The sequence below is a fragment of the Ochotona curzoniae genome, unplaced genomic scaffold (assembly GCF_017591425.1).
Source record: "Ochotona curzoniae isolate NIBS_2020 unplaced genomic scaffold, NIBS_Ocur_1.0 scaffold_4505, whole genome shotgun sequence".
Taxonomy (NCBI): domain Eukaryota; kingdom Metazoa; phylum Chordata; class Mammalia; order Lagomorpha; family Ochotonidae; genus Ochotona; species Ochotona curzoniae.
Genome location: NW_024467118.1, coordinates 7212286 through 7232361, shown reverse-complemented (window position 1 = coordinate 7232361; position 20076 = coordinate 7212286). Strand labels below are relative to the sequence as shown.

The window sequence follows — 20076 nt, the reverse complement described above, 5'->3', positions numbered from 1 at the left end:
TGGGACAAATGTTGTGTCCCAATCCAGGGACGTGGACTTGGTGCTCAAAGAAGCCAGGAGCTACCGATAAGTTGTTGACCTTTTGGGAATGTTTTCCTTATAGATTATAGATGCATGTTTCCAACCAAAAAGCTGCTATCATATTGTACTCATTCATTTGAGGTAAATAGATTCTCTTACATTGTCATTTTAATAGCTACATAGCATTTAATAATGGCTATATGCATGTGCCATTATAATGCCTCTTTAGATTTTTAAATTGCTTCTACATGATAAAGAGTGATAAAGAATCAAACCCTGTGACTAAAGTTTAACACACACACCCCACCAATAGTTCCTTAGGGGAAATTTTAAGGCAGGAAGGAGATGATTATTTTAATGAGTTTCATATATATTGCTCAGTTACTTTCCAGGAAGCTTGTGGTGATGAACTTTCCTAAGAGCAGAGTGTGAGGCTGCTCATTTTGCGTTAGAGCTTAAGCAGGCTATGACAGTCACTTTCTGAAAGATCACAGCATGTCCCAAGAAAGTGACAAAGATGATGAAATTGAGGAAACTATGAATAGTCAGGAGGAGGAGACGTCAGGAATGGGACGCTGCCATCTTGGAAGAGGCAACTGGGGATGTCTTGAAACACTTGGGAGAGTGCTCATTGTTTGAAGGAGCAGAGCCCTGTTCTGTGCGGCTCCGAGGACACAACTTGGATCAGCTTACATAGCTGCAGAAGATGTCAGCATTATGGGAAGAAGATTTTCTTCATTCAGGACTAACATATGCAAGTAGATTATGTAATATGCTGGAATGACAGCCCAGGGATAATCCCATCTGGGGTCTATACCCCATCAGTTAAAAAAAGCCATCTGTTCTCTTTTGACCCTGGACTTTCTGTCCTCCAGCTTAGCCTAACAGGTCTCAGAGTGGAACTTCACTGGAGATCTGCAAGGTTGTGTTCAAGGGCAAATGTTAGTTCTGGTAGATATGTATGTAAGTAACTTTGAAACGCAATCAGTCCTCCTGATTCACAGATCTTGTAACTGTGAATTCATTTACTTGCTAAAATGTATTTGTAACCCCAAGTCAACATTCATGACGTCTTCCTGATCATTTCAGATATGCACAGCCGAGAGCAAAGACGCGTGTTCTGTCTTCTCTTTTCAGGCCTCATTCTGTAAGCAAGTGTCCGCTTTACAGCTTTTGTTCTTGGGGATTTTAGAACATCTGCCAAGAATAGCAATTCTCTCTAGTGTTCCTAGGTGCAAGAAGCTGTGATGTGCATTACAGGGAAAATATGTGGCAGATAAGCTTCCTTTAGGCATGAGTTCCAGGGATATTGGCCACAAATTTGATAATAATAAATTAAAAACAGATGTGAAATAAGGTGTCCTTAAAAAGAGACATGTGTAAAGCAAGGTTTTGTAATGATTGATTGCTGACAATGTCATGATTGGAGGCTCCCAAGAACCTTGCCCCTAAATGCCCCTAGAAGTAATGACTTAGTATTTTCTAATACCTGTTATTACTTCAATAGAATACTACTACTACTATGACCACAAATAATGAGAGTCACTCTACATGTTTTCTAAAAGACTGATGAATTCCTTTTACCATAGAGCTTCACCCTCAAATGCCTGGTCAGTCTGCTGAATCCAGACTACACAGTGGATGGATGGCTGTCCAAGCAGGGGCACTTGATAGCAAGTTCTGTGGTCAGACAACCGCTGCTACACCTGTCCACCTGCCAGATCCTTTACAGGTGAGGTCACCAGAACGTATCAGGAGCCCTTAGACTATGAGAATCATGCCACTGAGCTAATCCTGTCTTGGCAAGTAAGAGCTGTAACCTTGTTTCCGCTCTCTGGTTAGAGAGTCTACCCTGGTTTTTGTGCTACGTTGAGGAAGGATAGAAGTAGGCACCAATGCTTGCTTATGTTTATCGTGCACTATGAAGATAGGTTTGTCTCCAAGCAAAGAGAATTCTCGGAAGGAAAAGAAGTGCACCCAAGCTGTCTCTCTGGACTGGAAGCAGACTCCCTCCGGAACTTCTCAAGGGCGAGTGAGGATCGAGAAAGTTGGATTGTCAGCCTTGGAGATCCCTTCCATGCTAAGACTTTTCTGATGCTACAATCCAATCTCTTAAACTAACATTTGTTTTGATCCTCTGTCCCCCTTCCTCTCTTTGAATTTGGAGATATGATATTGTACTTCCTGGGAGGATTTGGGGTTGACATTTTGTTTGGGGGAAAAAGTAGACTAGGATGCCAAGTGCCCCATGGTGGCCTAGATGGTTCTAAACAAGGTAGAACTGTGTCACTCAAAATGCCAATAGCATGAATTAATTTTTTTTTCATCTCCACCCAGAGATTCTTCCCACCTGCAGTCTCAGTTCTAGGGCCAGAAATGTAATATATAACTTCAGCCTACAAACAAAACTTAGGACCCCCTGTTTGAAAAGCCAGACAAAAGCTCGTCCTTTCTTCTTGTGGTGCTGTTTACTCTTCCATGGGACCCCTTCAGGTGTGGAGATGTTGGCCAAGGACCCTGCACTAGGGTGCCTGCCTCTACTTATGCCTGGGCCAAAGTCTCCCACTGGAAACAGAGGGAAGCGGTGTTTACTGGGAAGGAACAGGGAACTGAGGGGTGAGAAGCTTCCAAGTCCACTGTGGATATTCCATTGTTTGAAACACAAAGGTACAGCTAACAAGGAATTTCGAGGCAGTGAAAACAGACCAAGCTTAGGGCCATTCGTATGGTTGCACTGGCTGAAGGTACACAAACCCATCCTGTCCACTGCTAGCTCTCAAGTCTAGCTTTGCTTCTCCTCCACATGTCTTGTGCCCTTGTGTTTCTTCTGTACCTCTCGGAAGGCTCTTACACTTTGGCAAGTCATTCAGAAGTCACACATCCTGCCACCTCAGTGTTTGTCCCCTTTAACACAGAGTCTGCTTTCAAGTGGCCTGAAAACCATCCTGGATGATGAGAAGTGAGCACAAAGGGACAAAATGATTGAGCCTTAAAATCGGCTGTTACAATTTGCTGACCATGATTGAGAGCTGGGAGATGAGGGAGACGGGGAAGTTTCCCACACAGTACCCACCAGGTCTTCTCCAAGTCCAGCAATGGAGGGTTAATGTCTGGTACAGCCAGTGGCTCCAGCTTTTTCTTATTGGTAGGCCCTGTGGACTTGAACTCATCCCCTGCAGGGCTGTGTTTAGAACCCACAACTCTCTGGTGAGACATGCAAGCTTTAGAGACCATGTTCAAACATGCCTAGCTAGCAAGTGGAAGAACAGGGGTTTGAGCTGACTCTCTGGGGGTGCCTCTGTGTTCGACTTCAATATCTATGACAACTTGTAAACTGCTAGTCCCTGTTTGCAAACCGGCAGCCAAGTTTGGTTTGTGGCTTAGTCTGAGGTTTCACAAATGTTCTGAATTAGATGCTATTATTTTAAAACTGGGGGATTTCACAATTAAAAAAAAATCCCACTGTCTGATTTCTCTTGTGGCAACAAATGAATGGGTGGGGTTGTGCAGCTGGCACCCTCTTTGGGTGGGCCATATGAAGTCTGGTTTCTCTGGTCTTTACTCAGTGTTGGCACTGCTGGCATTGATTAATGACCTTGCTTTCTGCAGTGTCAATTCTTTACTTAAGAGGCTGTCATAGCTGCTGCTCCATTGGATCCTGGGAGTTCTGCAGCTGATGGAACTCACCCCAGGTCACAATGCTAAGACGTGAACTCACATTCAATTCTAGTTCCCTGACCTTCTTGAATTTCTACAATCTGTGAACAGCATGAAGCCATCATTCCCAAACATGCACCCTGGCTAGGAGAGTCCCAATATGTTGGTTGTGCAGATAACGCCAATAAAAGTATAGGAATCAAGGGTGACCACATGTGCATATGCGGGCAGGGATGGGCTGAGGCCTTGTGCCTATGGAACTTCATTCTTTAAGGCTTAGCAACATTCCAGCGAGCCTTCAAGTGGTGTCTTGTCTGTTCTGGGGTTCATAATTCAAATTTACATTATGCAGCAATTGAGAAAAGAATCTCATTTTTGTCCTCACTGCAGTTTGTGATTCTCAATGCCAGCACGTGTGTAACGTGGGGCCTTTTTTAGAGCTGTTTCTCCACTGGAAGATTTCCTGGAATGTTTTCATGTCCTGAAGGCTTCTCCACATCAAAAGCTGGGAGAATCCAGACGACTCAATGTGAGCCAGCGCAGCAGAGCTGGGGCAGCCATGGAGCCACTGGGGCAAAACAGCTTTGAGGATGAGGCAGAGTAGGACTCACCACAGCCTCCAAGTGTTCTAGCAAGCAACTGGACGACATTGCCCTCCAGTCTCCTGCTCCTAGTCCTATGCCACACCATGGCCACTCCATCCTTCTGAAACTCTGCTATCCACGTATTGAAAATCGTTCCTAATGTCCTATTTCCTTCAGAATCAAGTCAGAATTGCCCCCTCTGGCTTTCTCCTTAGTCGGAAACCTTTTACAAGTTTTCAAAAAAAGATTTTCTTTATTTGTTAGTGTATTCATTTGATTCATTTGCAAGATAAGAGAATCTTCCATGTTGATTCACTTCCCAAATGGCCACAGCTCTGGCTGACATCAGGATCCTTTAATTCCATCCTCTTTTCCCACATGGGTGGCAGGGTACCAAGCACTTGGGGCATCTTCCTATTGCTTTTCAAGGTGCACTAACAAGGAACTGGATGGGAAGCAGAACATCACAAACTTGAACAGGCATTCCGATATGGAATGTTGGCATTCCAAGTGGTGCATGACATTCCCATCTCCCTATCTAACTTTTGTCTTTTTTTCCTTTCTTTCCAGAAACTTCTTTCCCAGTCAGGCATTCACCTGCTAGGCGTTCACCACAGACTCTGTGCATGCATCCTTTCTTCTTTGCCTCTGTTATGCGTGTGGATACTCCCTAGCTGTCCTCTCAGTGAGGTCTCATTTCCATATCCAAGGTGGGAGGGAAGAATGGATGCTGAGACACATCTTGTTTGAAGCTTCAGATGCAGCAAAACACATGCTTATGGTATCCCAGGGTTAGAACACATCAGGCCCAGGGAGCCATTGTGTAACATGCTTCTTCTGTTGTGATCTTCTAAGATTCAGTTGTCCGGTTTGCAAACAGGGACTAGCAGTTTACAAATTGTCATAGATACTGAGGTCATGCACAGAGGCACCCCCAGAGAGTCAGCTCAAACCCCTGTTTTTCCACTTGCTGGCTGATTCAAGCACAAGCTTTTGAATAAAAGGAGTCTCATTCCACAACTCGTATCCTGCTCCACGCACTAACCATGTGCTGTGGTTCCATCCGCTCCTTTTCCTCCAGCAGGGATTGGCAGACCTGAATGAACTCATCTTCATCCATCATTTAATAGGAGCAATAGCATCAGCCAGACAGAATGGATCCTCAGGAAATGATCGTCTTTCCTTCCTGCTGATGGCTTTGGTCATCAATCAGGGATGTCACAGATGGCAACCTTGTGTAAACTGCAACAAGGTCCCAGAGCAGCTGTGGTCCGAGAAATAAGCTTTATTTGAGGTGCTCTTGTTTCATGAGTGTGCCATGTGGCTTCCCTCTCATTTATGTTAGATCAGCTTTGAGGAAAATACGAAAATACGGGCCAAAGGAAAATGTCACTCAATCCTTGCTTTTATGCACACATTAGCAATTTGTCTCTCCAAACTAAACAGTCTCTGTACCAGGCCTACTCTACTTTACACTCAAAGATTCTAACAGTTGTCCTAGAATGAACCTGCAGGCCAGTTTCTCTTAAAATATAAGTTTTTAAGATTTTCTTAAAGGCCAACAGGAAATGTCACTGACACTTTCAAGCGGACCTTGCGTCAGCAACTTCGAGGGCTGGAGGTCTTTTCATTGGCAGAGAAATGTTATTTTATTCCCCCTGCTGTGTCAGTGCAAGGAATAACGAGTCTTAATATTTCCAGTCTGCAGAGCAAGTGGAAATCATCTCATTGACATAGATTATGCAGCTATTTAGAGCTAATATCATATTTTTATTAAATTTTATTATTCTCTAAGTTAATATTCTAGAAATCCAAGTAGGCCTCAGGATCATCTTTGCCTAGATATATGAGAGAAATAATACTTGCAAATAGGCACTAGGTTTCAAGTAGAATTAAGGAGTGTGGAGATTCGCTTTCAACAGGAGAAGCAGACACGTGAGCTGGCACATGTGGAATGATCTGGCAGGCAGATGTTGGCAAGTCCTACATCCAGGGAAGGAGTGGGCAGATAATGCACCCAGCAGTGCTGAGGGCAGCCAAGCCAGGTGGCCTGCAGCTCAGGGCGCTGCACTTAGCAGTTAGTGTCACCAACAGACAATCCTGGCTCTGGCTGTCCTCCATAGATTCCAGGCCCACTCACCCCCTCCAGAGTTCTGGGAACCTTGGTGGGGCCTTTGCTTCTGGAAGATGAAGCCACAGCCTCAGGCAGCTTCTCACTTCCATTTGCTTTCATTCAGAGGCCAAGATGTCAAGCACGCTATCTTGCAGGCTGAAGGAAACACATGGCTTGCAAGGATTGGATTAGTGCATCAAACAGAGAGCGGTAAGGTACAAAGACCAGGGGGCTCCAGGTCATGCAGACCCAGGCTTGAATCCTGGTTTGCCACTGAGTGACTAGAGCTTCTCCAAGTCTCATTTCCTACTCTGCTGAAGGGGAGGCAGCAACTTTACAAGATTTGTGTGAGGGTGAAGGGAGGTAATCAAGAAACATACTTGATATCAGTAGGAAATGGAAAAAAATGGGAGTTAGTAGGAAATGGCATTTTTTAAAAGGAAATGCATAGTGTAGAGTGAAGGGAAGATTTGGTCAAGAGCTTCTGATGAACCTTATTGTGTCAAGGAAAACATTTTCCAAAACTTGCAAACTTCCAAGATATGATTGGTTCCTCTTTGGCTCCAGTACCTTCAGGTAAGTTACATTGCCTTTGCCAAGCCTTGCAGCTCTGTTCTGCCTGCTGCCTCCCCCACAGCGTGGCAGGATCAGCCTCTTGTACTGTAGATCCTCCCTAATTGCTTGGTCCTTCCTCTCACAGCCCCACTTCCTGTTCCTCTAGTCTCCTGAAATCCCTGATGAGCTAAGAAGGTGCTGATGTCCTCACACCGTGCACAGAGCAACGGTTCCATCAGCCTTGCAGCTTTCCACCCCACTGGCTGCTGATTTCTCTAAAACAGCAGTGTTCTGCCTTGGCCGCATGTCAGAATCACCTGTGGGAGCTTTAAAGAATGATTTATGCCTGGATCTCAAGCCCTGGAGACTCTGACATAATGGTCCTAGGTACAGGCTGGGCTTTGGGTTTTCTCCAAGTCGCCTCACTGATGGTTATATTGCAGCCAAAGTGGAAGACCACGGCAAACGCGGCCGCTTTCTTCTGTTTACATGACCTGGTGATACTCCCTGCCCACGCACTAATGCGTCGGAATCTCTCAGGCTCTCACTCAAATCCTATTTAGAATCTTGCTTTCTGGAATAAAGGAAATAAGTCTGACAGTGAAAGCACTTCACAGCTGGAGTCACTGTTATGGGTTGTTAAAAAGATAAATATTTTTCTTCAAATAGAATACTTACAGAATGCATGTTCATGCCAGTACGTTCTGCCGGAAGAGAAATGGAAGGAAAGAAGGATAGACAGATGGAAGGAAAGAAAGAAGGAAGGGAGGGAGACTCAACCAGCCCTCTGCATGTTTAACACTTTTTCATCTCTTCCATTCCTACCATAAAAACAGGATTCTTAATATGAGCTGCAATTGATGACATCACATTATCTCACTTAATTCGCTCCACAACTGCAGCGAGATGGATAATAGTACCCTCTCTTGTTTATCCCAAGGAAATTGAGCAAGGAGAAGCTCATCATTCCGGGACACTTTGCTGCCTCTCAGGATTAGAATCCCAACGTGCTAGCACAAAATCTTGAGACCTTTTTTTCAGAAAGTCAATTGAAGGGAGTGAGAGCTGCACAAACCCCAACAGAGTCCAGAAGGAAGATGAAGAGTTCAGAAAGGAAGGGTGAACAAGATGAGCTAGTGTAGGGAAAGGCAGAAGAAGCTGTGCCTGACTTTTTCCTTCCTTCTTTCCTTCCTTTATCTGATCTTTTTTGGCCCAGGAACCACTCAGATGTGGCTTGAAGCTGCATTGAATAAGCTCTCTGGTTAATGAGGAATCATCTTCAGCAGCAGTGACTTCAGCCACAAACTACCTTTGCTGGAAGACTCAGATTCTGCACACACAGCTACCTTGTAAACAGGATTTGAACTTGTCACACAACACAGCACGGGCTGTTGGCGAGAAATTAAGGGATTTCTAAAAATAAAAAGTTAGATAAGAGGAAGACAAATGTATTCCAAGGTGGGGCCCAAGTCATAGCAATTGAGAGAGCTGCCAGGAAGTGGGATTTTATGCTCAATCATGGTCACCAACTTGGTCCTTGTGGTTCACATATTTTGCTCCTTCTCCACTTTATGGTTTTGATTTTCTTTCTGTTTCCATTTAAACTGCTTTGTTTTGCACATTTCTTTCAATTTGCTTGAAATCATTTGTGGAAGGGGCCAACTGACACTTGCAAAATTCTTCTATGCACCGGGCACTGTGCTAGGTATATGAGTTATCTGGGGTCCATAAATCGTAGGGGATAAAGCCCATATGCAAACATTAGGAAAGTATCCAGGCTTTGAGGAAAAAGTGTGGAAAAGACATGGAGGAGTAGTGAAGCAAGAGGAAAGGAATTGGGAGAAGGTGCTGGTTATAATCAAACAGAAGATGGGCATGCAGAGAAGAGAGAAATAGAGAATGTGACTACAAGAGAGTTAAGGGTAGTAGGGAAACAGAGAGATCATGTGGAAAGAAGAAATGCATGGCACAGAGAATGGATGAAAAGAGGCAGAAAATGGAAAAGGTGGGCTGGACAAAGGACCCAGGTAAGGACTGGAAGAGGAAGCAGTGCAGGACAGGTGGCTCCTCCACAGAACAGGGGGAGGTGAGGAGGCTGAATGCTGCAAAGAAGGGACAGGATGAGCACCATCCATCCCTTGTCACCACTGGGAAACAGCAGCAACCTGAACTTTACAGTGTGTCTTGCAGATCTGTTGGTAGGATACAAGAGGACCCTGGCTCCATAGGCAAGCAGGTGTACACCCACCACAAATCACTTCCAGTGGAGGCTGAGTCTTTGCTTTTACTTGTAAAATAGGAACAGGCATAGTATCCACTTTGCAGGAGTGTTGGGACCAGTCAATGTGGATTTGTCTCCCGAGTCAAGGTGTGCTCTACTATCTCATGTCATAGGGAGAGGGAAGGGCACATGCCTCCCCACACACCTGTGCAAAGTTTGTGGAAAAGTGAAATGAACTTTTACACTTATCTTTGTGTAAAAGAATTTTGAAATCCTCGCACAGATTTTTCATGACACCCATTTTTCCTGACCTTTAGAAAGCCTACTCTTAATGCATGGTTTTAATTTTTTTTGCAATTGAATAGAGATTATTTTTTAATGTGTTCATTCATTTCCCCATGAACTTTTTGAAATATCTTCAAATATTATTATTAAATTGCAAAGACTCTGGAGGTTTCTCACACAGCAGGAAAATGGTGACTCTTTTTTGTGTCTCCAGATGACATGATATTAAATCATATGAAATCCCCTTTGATATACATATAGCAAACTACTTTACATATTTTAAACCTGTTTATTTGAAAGGTAGCAAGAGACATAATGATCTCCATCGACTCTTCAGCTGCCAGTAGCATCAGGGTGCACCAGACCAAAGCAAGGACCTGGAAACACAACTGGGGCTCCCACATGGATGTCAAAAACCCAATTAGTTGAGCATCACCTAGCTGTCTTCCAGGGCACGGTTTAAAAAGACTCCAACCCAGGCACTCCGGTAGATGGGTGCTCCAAACAGCATTGTAACTGCTAGGCCAAATACATTCCCTTGCAAATATTTTGAAATAACAACGTCCACATGAAGGCATGAAAATATATGCACTTTCACAAAAATCTGAGGACCTGGATCTGCTGAGTCACATTGGCCCAGGGCCACTGTCCAGTGCAGCTGGGCTGACCAGCCTCACAAGTGAGCATGGGGTCCTGCTCACTGCCTCTGCCATCGCCATTCACATGTGCGTATTGCCTGCTCTGTCTGCCCTGAGTGAAATTGTGGAATGGGAAACTACAGGTAGGGCCCACGATTGCTATCAAAGCAAGCCTGGGAGCGCTGGTCTGCAGTTTGCTCTTCACGCTGCTTTGATCACAGTAGGGAAGCACTTTCAACTCGGCTAAAACTCTCTTCTTCGACATGTTTACACTCCATGAGAATGCATCAGCTAAGTTTCTAGTGTGTGTTCGATACTTCCGGCCATGCTTTTGCTTTTCGCCCTCAACTAGGTGCTGATTTGTCCACCAAAACAGATTCACTGGCCTTGGCAGCATTTGTATTTTACCTTCTAGCTAAAGGACCTTTCTTACAGAACGTCATGCTTTATATCTCTGGAAAGCCCAGTCCGCATTATGCTCATTTTCAAAGATGAACAGACAGCGGCTCAGAGAGGTCCAGTAACTTGCCCACAAATAACAACCAGGGAAACTTAAGGCAGAACCTGACACAGAAAGAGATTGTAGTCCCAGGATCTTCAATTTTTAAGTTAACAATGAAGAAAAACAGCATCATATCACGTAGGAAATTTGGCTCTGCTGCAACTAAGTTTAAGACATAACCTGAATGCTTCAGTTGCTTTTCTTATTGAGAAGGACTTACTAAGAAGGCCAAGGCACATGGGCACCAGGAAATGCAGCAGTTGTGTCAGAGTTGCCAAGTTCCCCAGTGCTGTGTGCAGGAACCAAGCCCTTGGACCATCTTCTGCTGCTTTCCCAGGCATATTAGCCAACAGCTGGATCTGAAATGGAGCACTGGGACTCAAACCCATGCCCATATGGGATGCCAGAAGCATGGGTGTCTGCTTAACCCACTGTACAGTAGCACCAGCCCCAGCTTCTTCCTTCGTACAGGGAGTAAGATAGCCATTCTCCACCTCACCAGACAAAGTTGTTTGGAGCCCTGTGGTCCAAGGCAGAGGAGGACAGCTTGCAAGGATCTCACACCCCAGAGAAAGCATCAGGCTTTACTTCTGCTCAAGCAGAACAAGGACCAGTTGGGAGACGTTAGAAAGGATCAGGTCTGGCAAGAATTTTCTGGTGGTGTTTGAATGGAAGGAGTATATTTGGGAAGTGCGCAGTTTTGCCTTTGTTGGCATGGAAATTGAAAGTGGCATGCACAGTTTAAATTCTTAAGGTCTGTTTGGATATCATTCTCCCTCAGCCTCGGGGCAAATGGAAGATACTCAAAACATTTTTGTTCAATTTAAGAGCCTGATACAAAAATTCCCCCAAAAATAAGTTTTTCTTAGTGCCTCCAGATTATATTAGAATCATACGGAGCTGTCATGACTTTGTTGGTAACAAATGGCTGGATGTCAGTAATTTTATATGCGTCAACATACTTCACAGAGGTAGGGGAATAGACTCAAATTCTGTATATCTACATAGAGCAGTGAAGAGATCACCCAAAAAATTGTGTACAGGTGCTCAAGATGGAAGTGGACAGAAGGAAGTCTAGACACAGATTTCCAAAAGCTCCCGTCTTAGTACATTGTGTGTTGCTAAGAGAATACTTGAGAATAGAAACCAGCGCTGTGGTACAGTAGTTTAAGCTGCTACCTGTAACGTCAACATCCTACATGAGTGCCGGTTCAAGTCCTGCTGTTCCACTTCTGGTTCAGTTCCCTGATAATATGCCTGGAAACACAGTGGCAGATTTCCCAAGTCCTGTGGGTTCCTGTATCTAAATAGGAGACCCAGAGGGAGCTCCTGTCTCCTGTCTTCATCCCGGAGCAGCCCCTGACAAGGTAGGCATTTGGGGCGTGAACCAGCAGTTGGAATCTCTCTCTTGACGCCCATCTTCCTAAACTCACCCTTGTAATTCTGCCTTTCAAATAAATAAATAAATAAATAAATAAATAAATATTTTTGTCTTAAAAATGAATATTTGACATTGGGTAATTAATAAAGAACAAATGTTTGCTTTTCCAGTTCTGCAAACTGGGAAGTCCAATATTAAATGGCTTGGGTATTACATACATCTTGGTGGAAGGCAGAGGGCAATGAAGTGTGCAGAAGGGTGGGGAGAAATAGAAAGAAGGCAAAATATCAAACTCACAGCCTCAAGTCCTAAGCCCCTTCTTAGTGTCAATCCACATATGAGGGTGGAGCCCTTGTGACCTAAACTCCCCAACACCGCTGTGCTGAGGATCAAGTTTCCACCACCTGTTTTTTCAGGATACAGTGACACCATCTTACCTCTGAAATCATGCCAACAAGTGCAGTTTTTCCTGTGAAGGAAGAGGGGAGACACTGGGAGTTGATAGATACCTGTGACAAATTGGGTTGCAGGCTCTGATACACTTCAAGGATTCCTTAACTAAAGTTCCATTGATGTCAGATTTTAGAGTGGAATGAGACAAAATTCCTTTGTATAATGTCTTTTCTGAATAAATTAATGGTATGAGAAATACCATGAAACAAATGACTCCATCAGTTTTAGAGAGTTAGCTGTTTTCTGTAGATAGCCAATAAAACCTCTTAAATCTTGTCACAGTATGTTTGATAGCATGCATTTTTAAAGGGAGAATTGCAGAGAAAGTAAAGGAACAGAGAGAAAGAATCATCTATTTACTAATTTATTCCTCCAAATGGCCACAAAGGCCAAAACTGAACCAATCTGAAGGCAGGAGTCAGGAGTTTCTTCTGGGTCTCCCACACTGGTGCAAGTCCCAAAGACTTGAAACTTCTTCTGCTACTTCCCCAAGCCATAAGCAGGGAGCTGGATGGGAAGCAGAGCAGCCTGACATGGGCTAGAGCCCATATGGGATTCTGGCACCATAGGCAGAAGCTTACGAAGCCATGGGATCAACCTCTAGGTTGCATATTGAGGCAACTGCATTAGCTCTGGTTTTATATGATCAGCAACATGCGAGGACCATAAAATTAAAACCATTTTAAACTGTTCCATAACTAGAACTCCATTAAGTAGGGCCAACTTTCTTCCTTTAAATTGGAGGCAGAAACAGACATGGGTGAGGGATCTTCAAAATGTTCATGGATCTTCAAAATGTTCATGGAAAATCTTCAAAATGTTCATGTGTATGAAAAAACAGATTTTTTTGCACCAAAACCCCCATCTTTTCACTCCATTTTCCACTTTGTGGAGTGCCCTCATGTTAAAGTTTATGGTCTGTTTCAACTGTGGTTTGCACAAGGTATTTTGCTTTGCTGTCCTCTGTCTACCACCTTGCAGATGAGTGACACGATGATGAGGAGATTCCTGCTTGGGTTTATCACACAGCATGTGAAGCCTTGCTACATTTATGGGGGAAATTTTATCCACTTAAAGTTAACTGGAAGTGGTTATTGAAGAATTAGTCAAGGCCAGACCAGAGCTCCAGATTTCTACAGAAAATAAGGAATCTATTATGGGGTTCCCCATGGCAGTGTGGCAAGTGTTTGGATGAACACATGGAGACAGGATAAATACAATTTCAGAACATGCTAGACTCTTTACAAAAAGGCTTAATCAGATCACAGTTGGTTTCCTCTGGAGACAAATGGAGTGACTCAAGAAGTCCTCTGATCATCTACTAGGACACTTAGTTTTCTGCTGATTGTCGAAGACCTGCTAGGTGCATGGCAGGAACACTTAATGGAAACAATTATTCATGCTGTTCTCCCCTCCCAATGTATCCTTTTAGAAATGTTGCCTCCTTCAAGGATATTTCTTTGTTTCAGAGGATTTGCAAAGCAGGAAGCAGAGGTATCTTGGAAACAACATTTCTTTTCTGAAAGTTTACTCCAAGCATGTGTTGGGGAGGAGGGGCGGGGTGCTGATGGGAGATTTTCCTGCAAAGCAAGAGCAGGAGTGTCTGAGAGAAGCAGAGCACTCACTTTGCGTGGCCGCCTCTAAGAGGGCAGTGATGCCAGCAGGCATTGCCCAGTCACCAGTCATCAGGCTCCAACCTTGCCAGTCAGTCCAGATTCCCAAGGAAGGTATAAACCAGAAATCACAGACATTAAAAAGGCAGATAAATTATAACAGTCGGCACGACTGATGTGAAGGAAGGCCTGCCAAGATCGTTGTCTGACACATGTGGGAAACAGTGGAGGCAGGCACACCAGCACTTGCTGCAACTCAAGTTCCTGTTGCTTTAATCTGTTGGACTCCAGTTTGAATAAACCGAAGAAACACAGAAACGTGGGATCTCTTGCAATCCTATAAATGTTGTGCCTTTTTGTCTATAAAGGAAGATTCAAATGTGTTGTAGGAAGACAGTGGAGAATCAAAGAATACTGGTGCTGCTTTCCAGCAGCTTGCCATCTGTGTAGGAGCCTCAGAAGGTCCAACGGTGCCATCATTCAAAGCGCTACAGCCTCTGATATGGTACAAACTGCAATAAGAGTTCTCATGACAGAAAGACAGCTGAAGTTTGCAAAAGGCAGCCAGCCAGGATATAGGCTTCTTTTGAATGATATATTAAAATGCACCATGCCTTCATAGTCACAGACCAATCCCATTAATATGTAATTGCTTTAGCTGTAAACTCATAAAATTTTTGTAGAGCCTCAAGTTGTTTTGGAAATATGCCTGCTTGATATGAAGGAGAGGGCTGGAACTTGGTGTTCACAAAGGGAACTACATGGTTAATGAGTTCTGTCAAAGCGCTGAGAGCTGCCAGGACACTCCCAGGTCACTAGCCCCTTCGACGCACCCCTCCTTCCCACCCCTCCCATGTCGCAGGGCTGACATTGAGGCCCATGTGGAATGTGGATTTAGCGAGGATGTTATTTTGAAAGATTATCATGATGGTCAAAGTCTCAGCATAGCTGAGCTGAATGTGTGTCTCCACCCCTTCATTGCTGTGAGAACGAGCCTGGCTGCCGGCTCCTGCCTGGACACAATAGCCTCCTCATGGCAAGGGGAGCTGCTGCCCCTGCTGCGCACTGAGCAAACACCCTGATTCATTGTCCCCAGCATGTTGCTTTCTTGTTTACAAACTTTTAGTGATTATCTAATAAAAAAAAAAACCCAAACCTTGTGGTTTGGCATTCAAGGCTTCCTGTGATCTGGGTCCAACCAAATCTTCCTAGCTCATCTTTCTCTGGATGCACATTGCCCTGCCAGGGTCTTTGTTACTGCTCCTCGTGCTGCCCTTTCCCAGGCTTTTGCTAACAGTCTTCCCTCTGACTGGAATGGACCAGTCCATATCCATCCTCCAAGACCACCGCGTATTCCCTCCTCTGGGAGTCGTCCAGTGTGAGAAGGGCGAACACCAGAGGGGACCATGTTTTACACCCCTGTTTTGCCAACTAGTTCCTGAAGGACTCCAGGCAGAAATTCCAGACTGAGCTGCTCTGGGAACTCAGTCTTCTTATGTGAAATGGTTAGGTCCACAGCCACCCAGGGCCTGTGGTGAGGTGTGAGTGGGTTAACGCTAATGGGAAATGTTTGTGCAGTTCCACATACACAGTATATGTGAAAGGAAGCAGCAAGTTATTCTGATCAATCCAGGTACCCATGGCCAACTCTGAAATTCTTTTCACTCAATTGTTCTCACCTTCTGTCTTGCAATACATGATTCTGAAGTTTAGACACTGATGTACATATTTTATTTTCCTTGAAGGTAGAATCATGCTTTCTTCTCATTTCTACATAGCATGCCCTCAAACTCTAGGCAGAGGAAGAAAGCTAACTGTGAAATTCCTGACCAGAATTGTTACCACTTTCTGTCCCTTCTAAAGGTGAACAGAGGTTTTGCAAACAGGCATTTTCTTAGATGTGGGCATCCCATTTGTTGAGGAAGGCGTTTGTGAAGTGGTTCATGTCACTTTCAATAAAATCTCAGGAAACTTTGTGGCCTTGGTGAACACGTGACCTCAGCTCACGGGGCCAACACAACCATTCTGCTTTCAGTCCCATGGTTCAATGAACTGGGAAAGCATTAGATTCTAACAACGCACTTACGGAGAATCAGAACACACATTCACCAACTAAAACATGCGAGAAGTCCTCCAAGAGAGAAAGCAGCATGTAGTAGGAAGATCTGACCTGCACTAAGCTCCCATTATGCATCCCCAAGCACTCAGCTTACAGTAGGGCCTTGGCTTAATCCTCAGAATGTCCTAAACGGTGGGTGTGATTACTATCATCACTCAGTGGATAAGGAGGCCGATGTCTGCATGGGCCCAAGGGCACGGGGCCACTTTGGGGCACAATTGCCGATTTGAAGTATAACATTGGTGGCCCTGGAGCTGCCACTCCAGTTTACTGTGGTATACAGCTGCCACATTCCAAAATTTGCTTGATCTGGAAATGCTTTTGATTTTCCTTTTATGAATAATTCATGACATTAGCGTTCGTTGGAGCATCCTTTAGGAACACAGCCTTGTCACCCCTAAGTTATTGTAGTAGGAACAGCCATGATCTTTCCATCTGTGTGCCTCGGCCTTAGACACCATGTCCCTCCAAGGCTTCTCACTATATCTGGCACATCTACCAAGGTTTAATTCAAACACAACTCTACAGAAAGTCTTTGATTTTTGCAAAGCATCTCTTGGTATGATTGTCCTACAGTCACCCAGGACCAAGTTCGAAAAGCCTAGGTTAAATATCTGGTATAGTCCACACCCTGGGTTACTCTCTGTTGAACTGACCCCGTGGCTGTTGCCTTGTCAGCTCTCTGCCTGAGCCTGCGGCTTGACCAGTCTAGGTTCATGTGGAGGCCTCCCACCATGACCCACCACCTGGGCTGATCAGGCTTGTGGAAGCCCACCCTCCGGCAGTTGGGCAGTTAACAGTCTCCTCCTGCTGCTTTTCTCTCCCCATTCTCTGCAGCCAGGAGGTACATTTGGTCACATTGGGCGTCTGTCACCAGAGCCTTTTTGGGACAACCCTATCCTTTCCTTTCTGGGGCATCATCCAGGTCTCATTACCGTGCCACGGATGAGTCAGCCGGCTCAAGGCTTCATGAGTGACCAACCCTAGCCCTTTTTGTTTTTGTCCTGCTCCGGGGGTGGGGCCCCAGAGATGCCGCCAGCCTCTCTGGGAGCCCATGCAGGAAGCCCCGGCGCTGCAGCTCCAGCACTCGCGTCATGGCACAGAGCGCGTGTTTCCAGACCGCACCCATCCCCAGGGTGCAACTCAGGCGCCATGCACCGCCAGCCACCCCAGCTCGCCGGCTGTCTGCTATGAGGTCATGGGTGGGGCCCAGAGACCCCCTCCAAATAGGGAGGGGGCTTCCCTCACTGGCCCGGGGTGGGTGGCGTAGACTGGAGAGAGGCGAAGGTAATGGTCAGCTCTGTCCAAACCATTGCTCCCTCCTTCCTGTGGGCCAGTGTGGAGAAGAACGGAGGGAGAAGGGAATGGAGAAGATTGTAGAAGAAGGCCAAGGAATAGGCAGCCGCGAGTAGCCACTCCACTTCCAGCCCTGGGTGGAGGGAAGGCACTTGAGCCTTTGCAGCACCTTGCAAGCAGCCCACCGTGCTGTCTTCCAGCTTTTCTGTAATAAAGGGCTTCCTCTGACCTTAATCGCTTTCCTTCCACTGAAAACATGGGCAGGGCAAGTGTCTGCAATCTTCCTCCACAACCAGAATTCGATACAGAGTAAGAAAATAGCCTAACAACACAGCCACAGCTGGCACAGCGTGGAAGTAGAACCTTGCAGTGTCCACAAGCAATGTCCACCCATGCCCGAGCTAGGTAACTGAGGTGATGTGTGTTACCTAGGTAACGTGTTCCAAATCTACTTCAGCGCAATCAAAGCCACAAGATACTGTAACCTTTGCCCTTGAGCACGCATGCGTATGTGTGTGTTGCAGAAATGATTATGAGGCTCTGTTAAAACCTGAGCCTGCTAGAGGAATTTGCAGTTCTCTGGATTTTTTCTTTTTCACCTAGAATTCTGCCTTGAAAAGACGGGAATTTTATTAACAGACACTTTTCTTACGGAAATGGAAACAATGCATCACACGTCTGCAAACCCCCACACCACAAATTACAAGATATTTCTGACAGTACCGCTGCTTAGGAAGACAAAAGAAAACACCCCCCTCGCTCTGTTCCCTACCTGTCCAGGAGGCCTGGTGGAGGAGGCCAAGCACCCCCACTTTGATAATGACACAGGCGACAACAACTATCAAACGAAAGTTAACTCGAACTTAGTTTTAACTCAAACTGTTTTTCCTTCTCCAGGATATACAATGTCTGTAACATTTTCACATGTCATTCCAAAGGGAATGTCAGGTGATTTAGTTCACATTTTAAAAACACATCCTGTGAAACAAGTTTATAAGAAGTCATAGTAACCACAGCGAAGAGCATTTGGGGAATGATATTAAAATCTTCCACGGGACAGATTTCCAAGTTAGAAGGATCGCAGCTCCGGAGGTGGAGTTGTATATAACGGGATAAGAGAACTCAGATATCATGGCCTTGGCAATGAATTAGGCCATGACCATGCTGGCAAATGCTGTGTTCATCAGATTGGAGATTTTGAAGACCCCTGTGCAACACGCATTCTCTAAGAGAAATGTTGTGGAGTCAAAGACATTTCACGGAGGTTCATGCGTCAAGCCGAATAGAAAGTAGGAGAACGCGTTACGGCTGTGGCTTTGCACCCTCTGATTTATCATTTGTTGACATACTTTCTACACGTTCCTCCTTTCTTTACAAGTAGCTGTCATAAGTTCTTCCAGTAAATATTTTGACAAAGGCCAGGCAGGAGGGAAAAAGAGAAAAACTGCAGTGAAAACGGTCACTTACCTTTTCTGGCCATGGTTGGGATCAAACTTTTTCCCCAAGCATGAGGCTGGCTTGCTTTGGTTGTCCCATGAATTTGGAAAACATTTAAAAAAAAAAAAGTTAAAGTGGAAATAGGTGTTTATTACTCAAAGCTGCTCCAAAACAACGCAAAAACACAACTTGATGAAAAGCAAAGTGCCCGTCCGAGCTTGAGGATGTGTTTGAAGCTTGGAGTTCATGCTGTTCTACGAGGTTTTGCAACTGTCTTTCTCACTTTAAATCACCTCCCACTCTTTCTCCCAGGCACTTGCCAACTGCTATAATTTAAAGCAACTGCGATCCTTCCCATAATACTCACATTTCAAAGGGCTTAATATATACATTCGTTAGGAATGAGTGGGAGTGGGGGCGTCCTCCTGCAAACCCGAGCTCAGCAAACAGAAAGGAAGCATGTCAGGGAGCGAAGCCATTCTGTTTCATCCATTTCTTGTCTGACTGCGGAGTTTCTGTGAAAATGTAAAAGGCTGTGATTACCTTTTAAGAAGATGCCCAGATACCAAAAACCATCAATTCTTTGCAAAGAATAGAGGCATTACTGGAATTGTATTTAAATATCCTATCTGCTCGTGGAATTATTTCCAGGAAATTGGCCCCCAGTTTATCTATTTGGCAATTTAAGGTCGTCATACATGATGCTTCCAGAAAAGGGGAAAGTGGTTGAAATTATGTCATTTATAGAGATCTCATCTTAAATTTTATCCTGTATGTGAATTGTACATTCCAAAAAGAACACTTGCTCGGCAAAAGTTGTTTGTGTAAACAAACTTCCGAGGTCCAGTCTTTCCCTGGTGGTACAGGTTTGCTAGTGTCATCCCTCTGCCAGCTTTCTCTGCCCACACACATGCATGCAAAAATGTATGACTCTAAATGACAGCCAACTTAAAGTGTGATCGCTGAAAATAGTGAGTTAAAAGATACTTTATGGTGTATCTCAAGTCCTGCTCATTATTGACTAGCAAACAGCCCTCCTTAAACGCTGCATGAATGAACACTCCAGCTCGCAGTGTTGTAGACCTGGATCTACCCCATTTTGGCTGTTCCACCTTGGATGTTTTATTTGACTTTATCAAACTTTAATTTCCTTAACTGTGAAAGAGTGCAGACAAATATGTCAAAGCTACCAATTTGTGCA

General features: G+C 44.8%; 1 protein-coding gene across 1 annotated transcript in view; it reads right to left on the bottom strand.

Annotated features, from left to right (window-relative positions):
- The window catches only part of C1QTNF7 (C1q and TNF related 7), a 92394-nt gene extending 73261 nt beyond the window's left edge, over positions 1–19133 (bottom strand). The window contains exon 1 of the mRNA XM_040966085.1: positions 18906–19133. Coding sequence (XP_040822019.1) covers positions 18906–18918 — 13 coding nt within the window. The 5' untranslated portion in view covers positions 18919–19133. The remainder of the gene's footprint in view (positions 1–18905) is intronic.
- Positions 19134–20076: the final 943 nt, after the last annotated feature.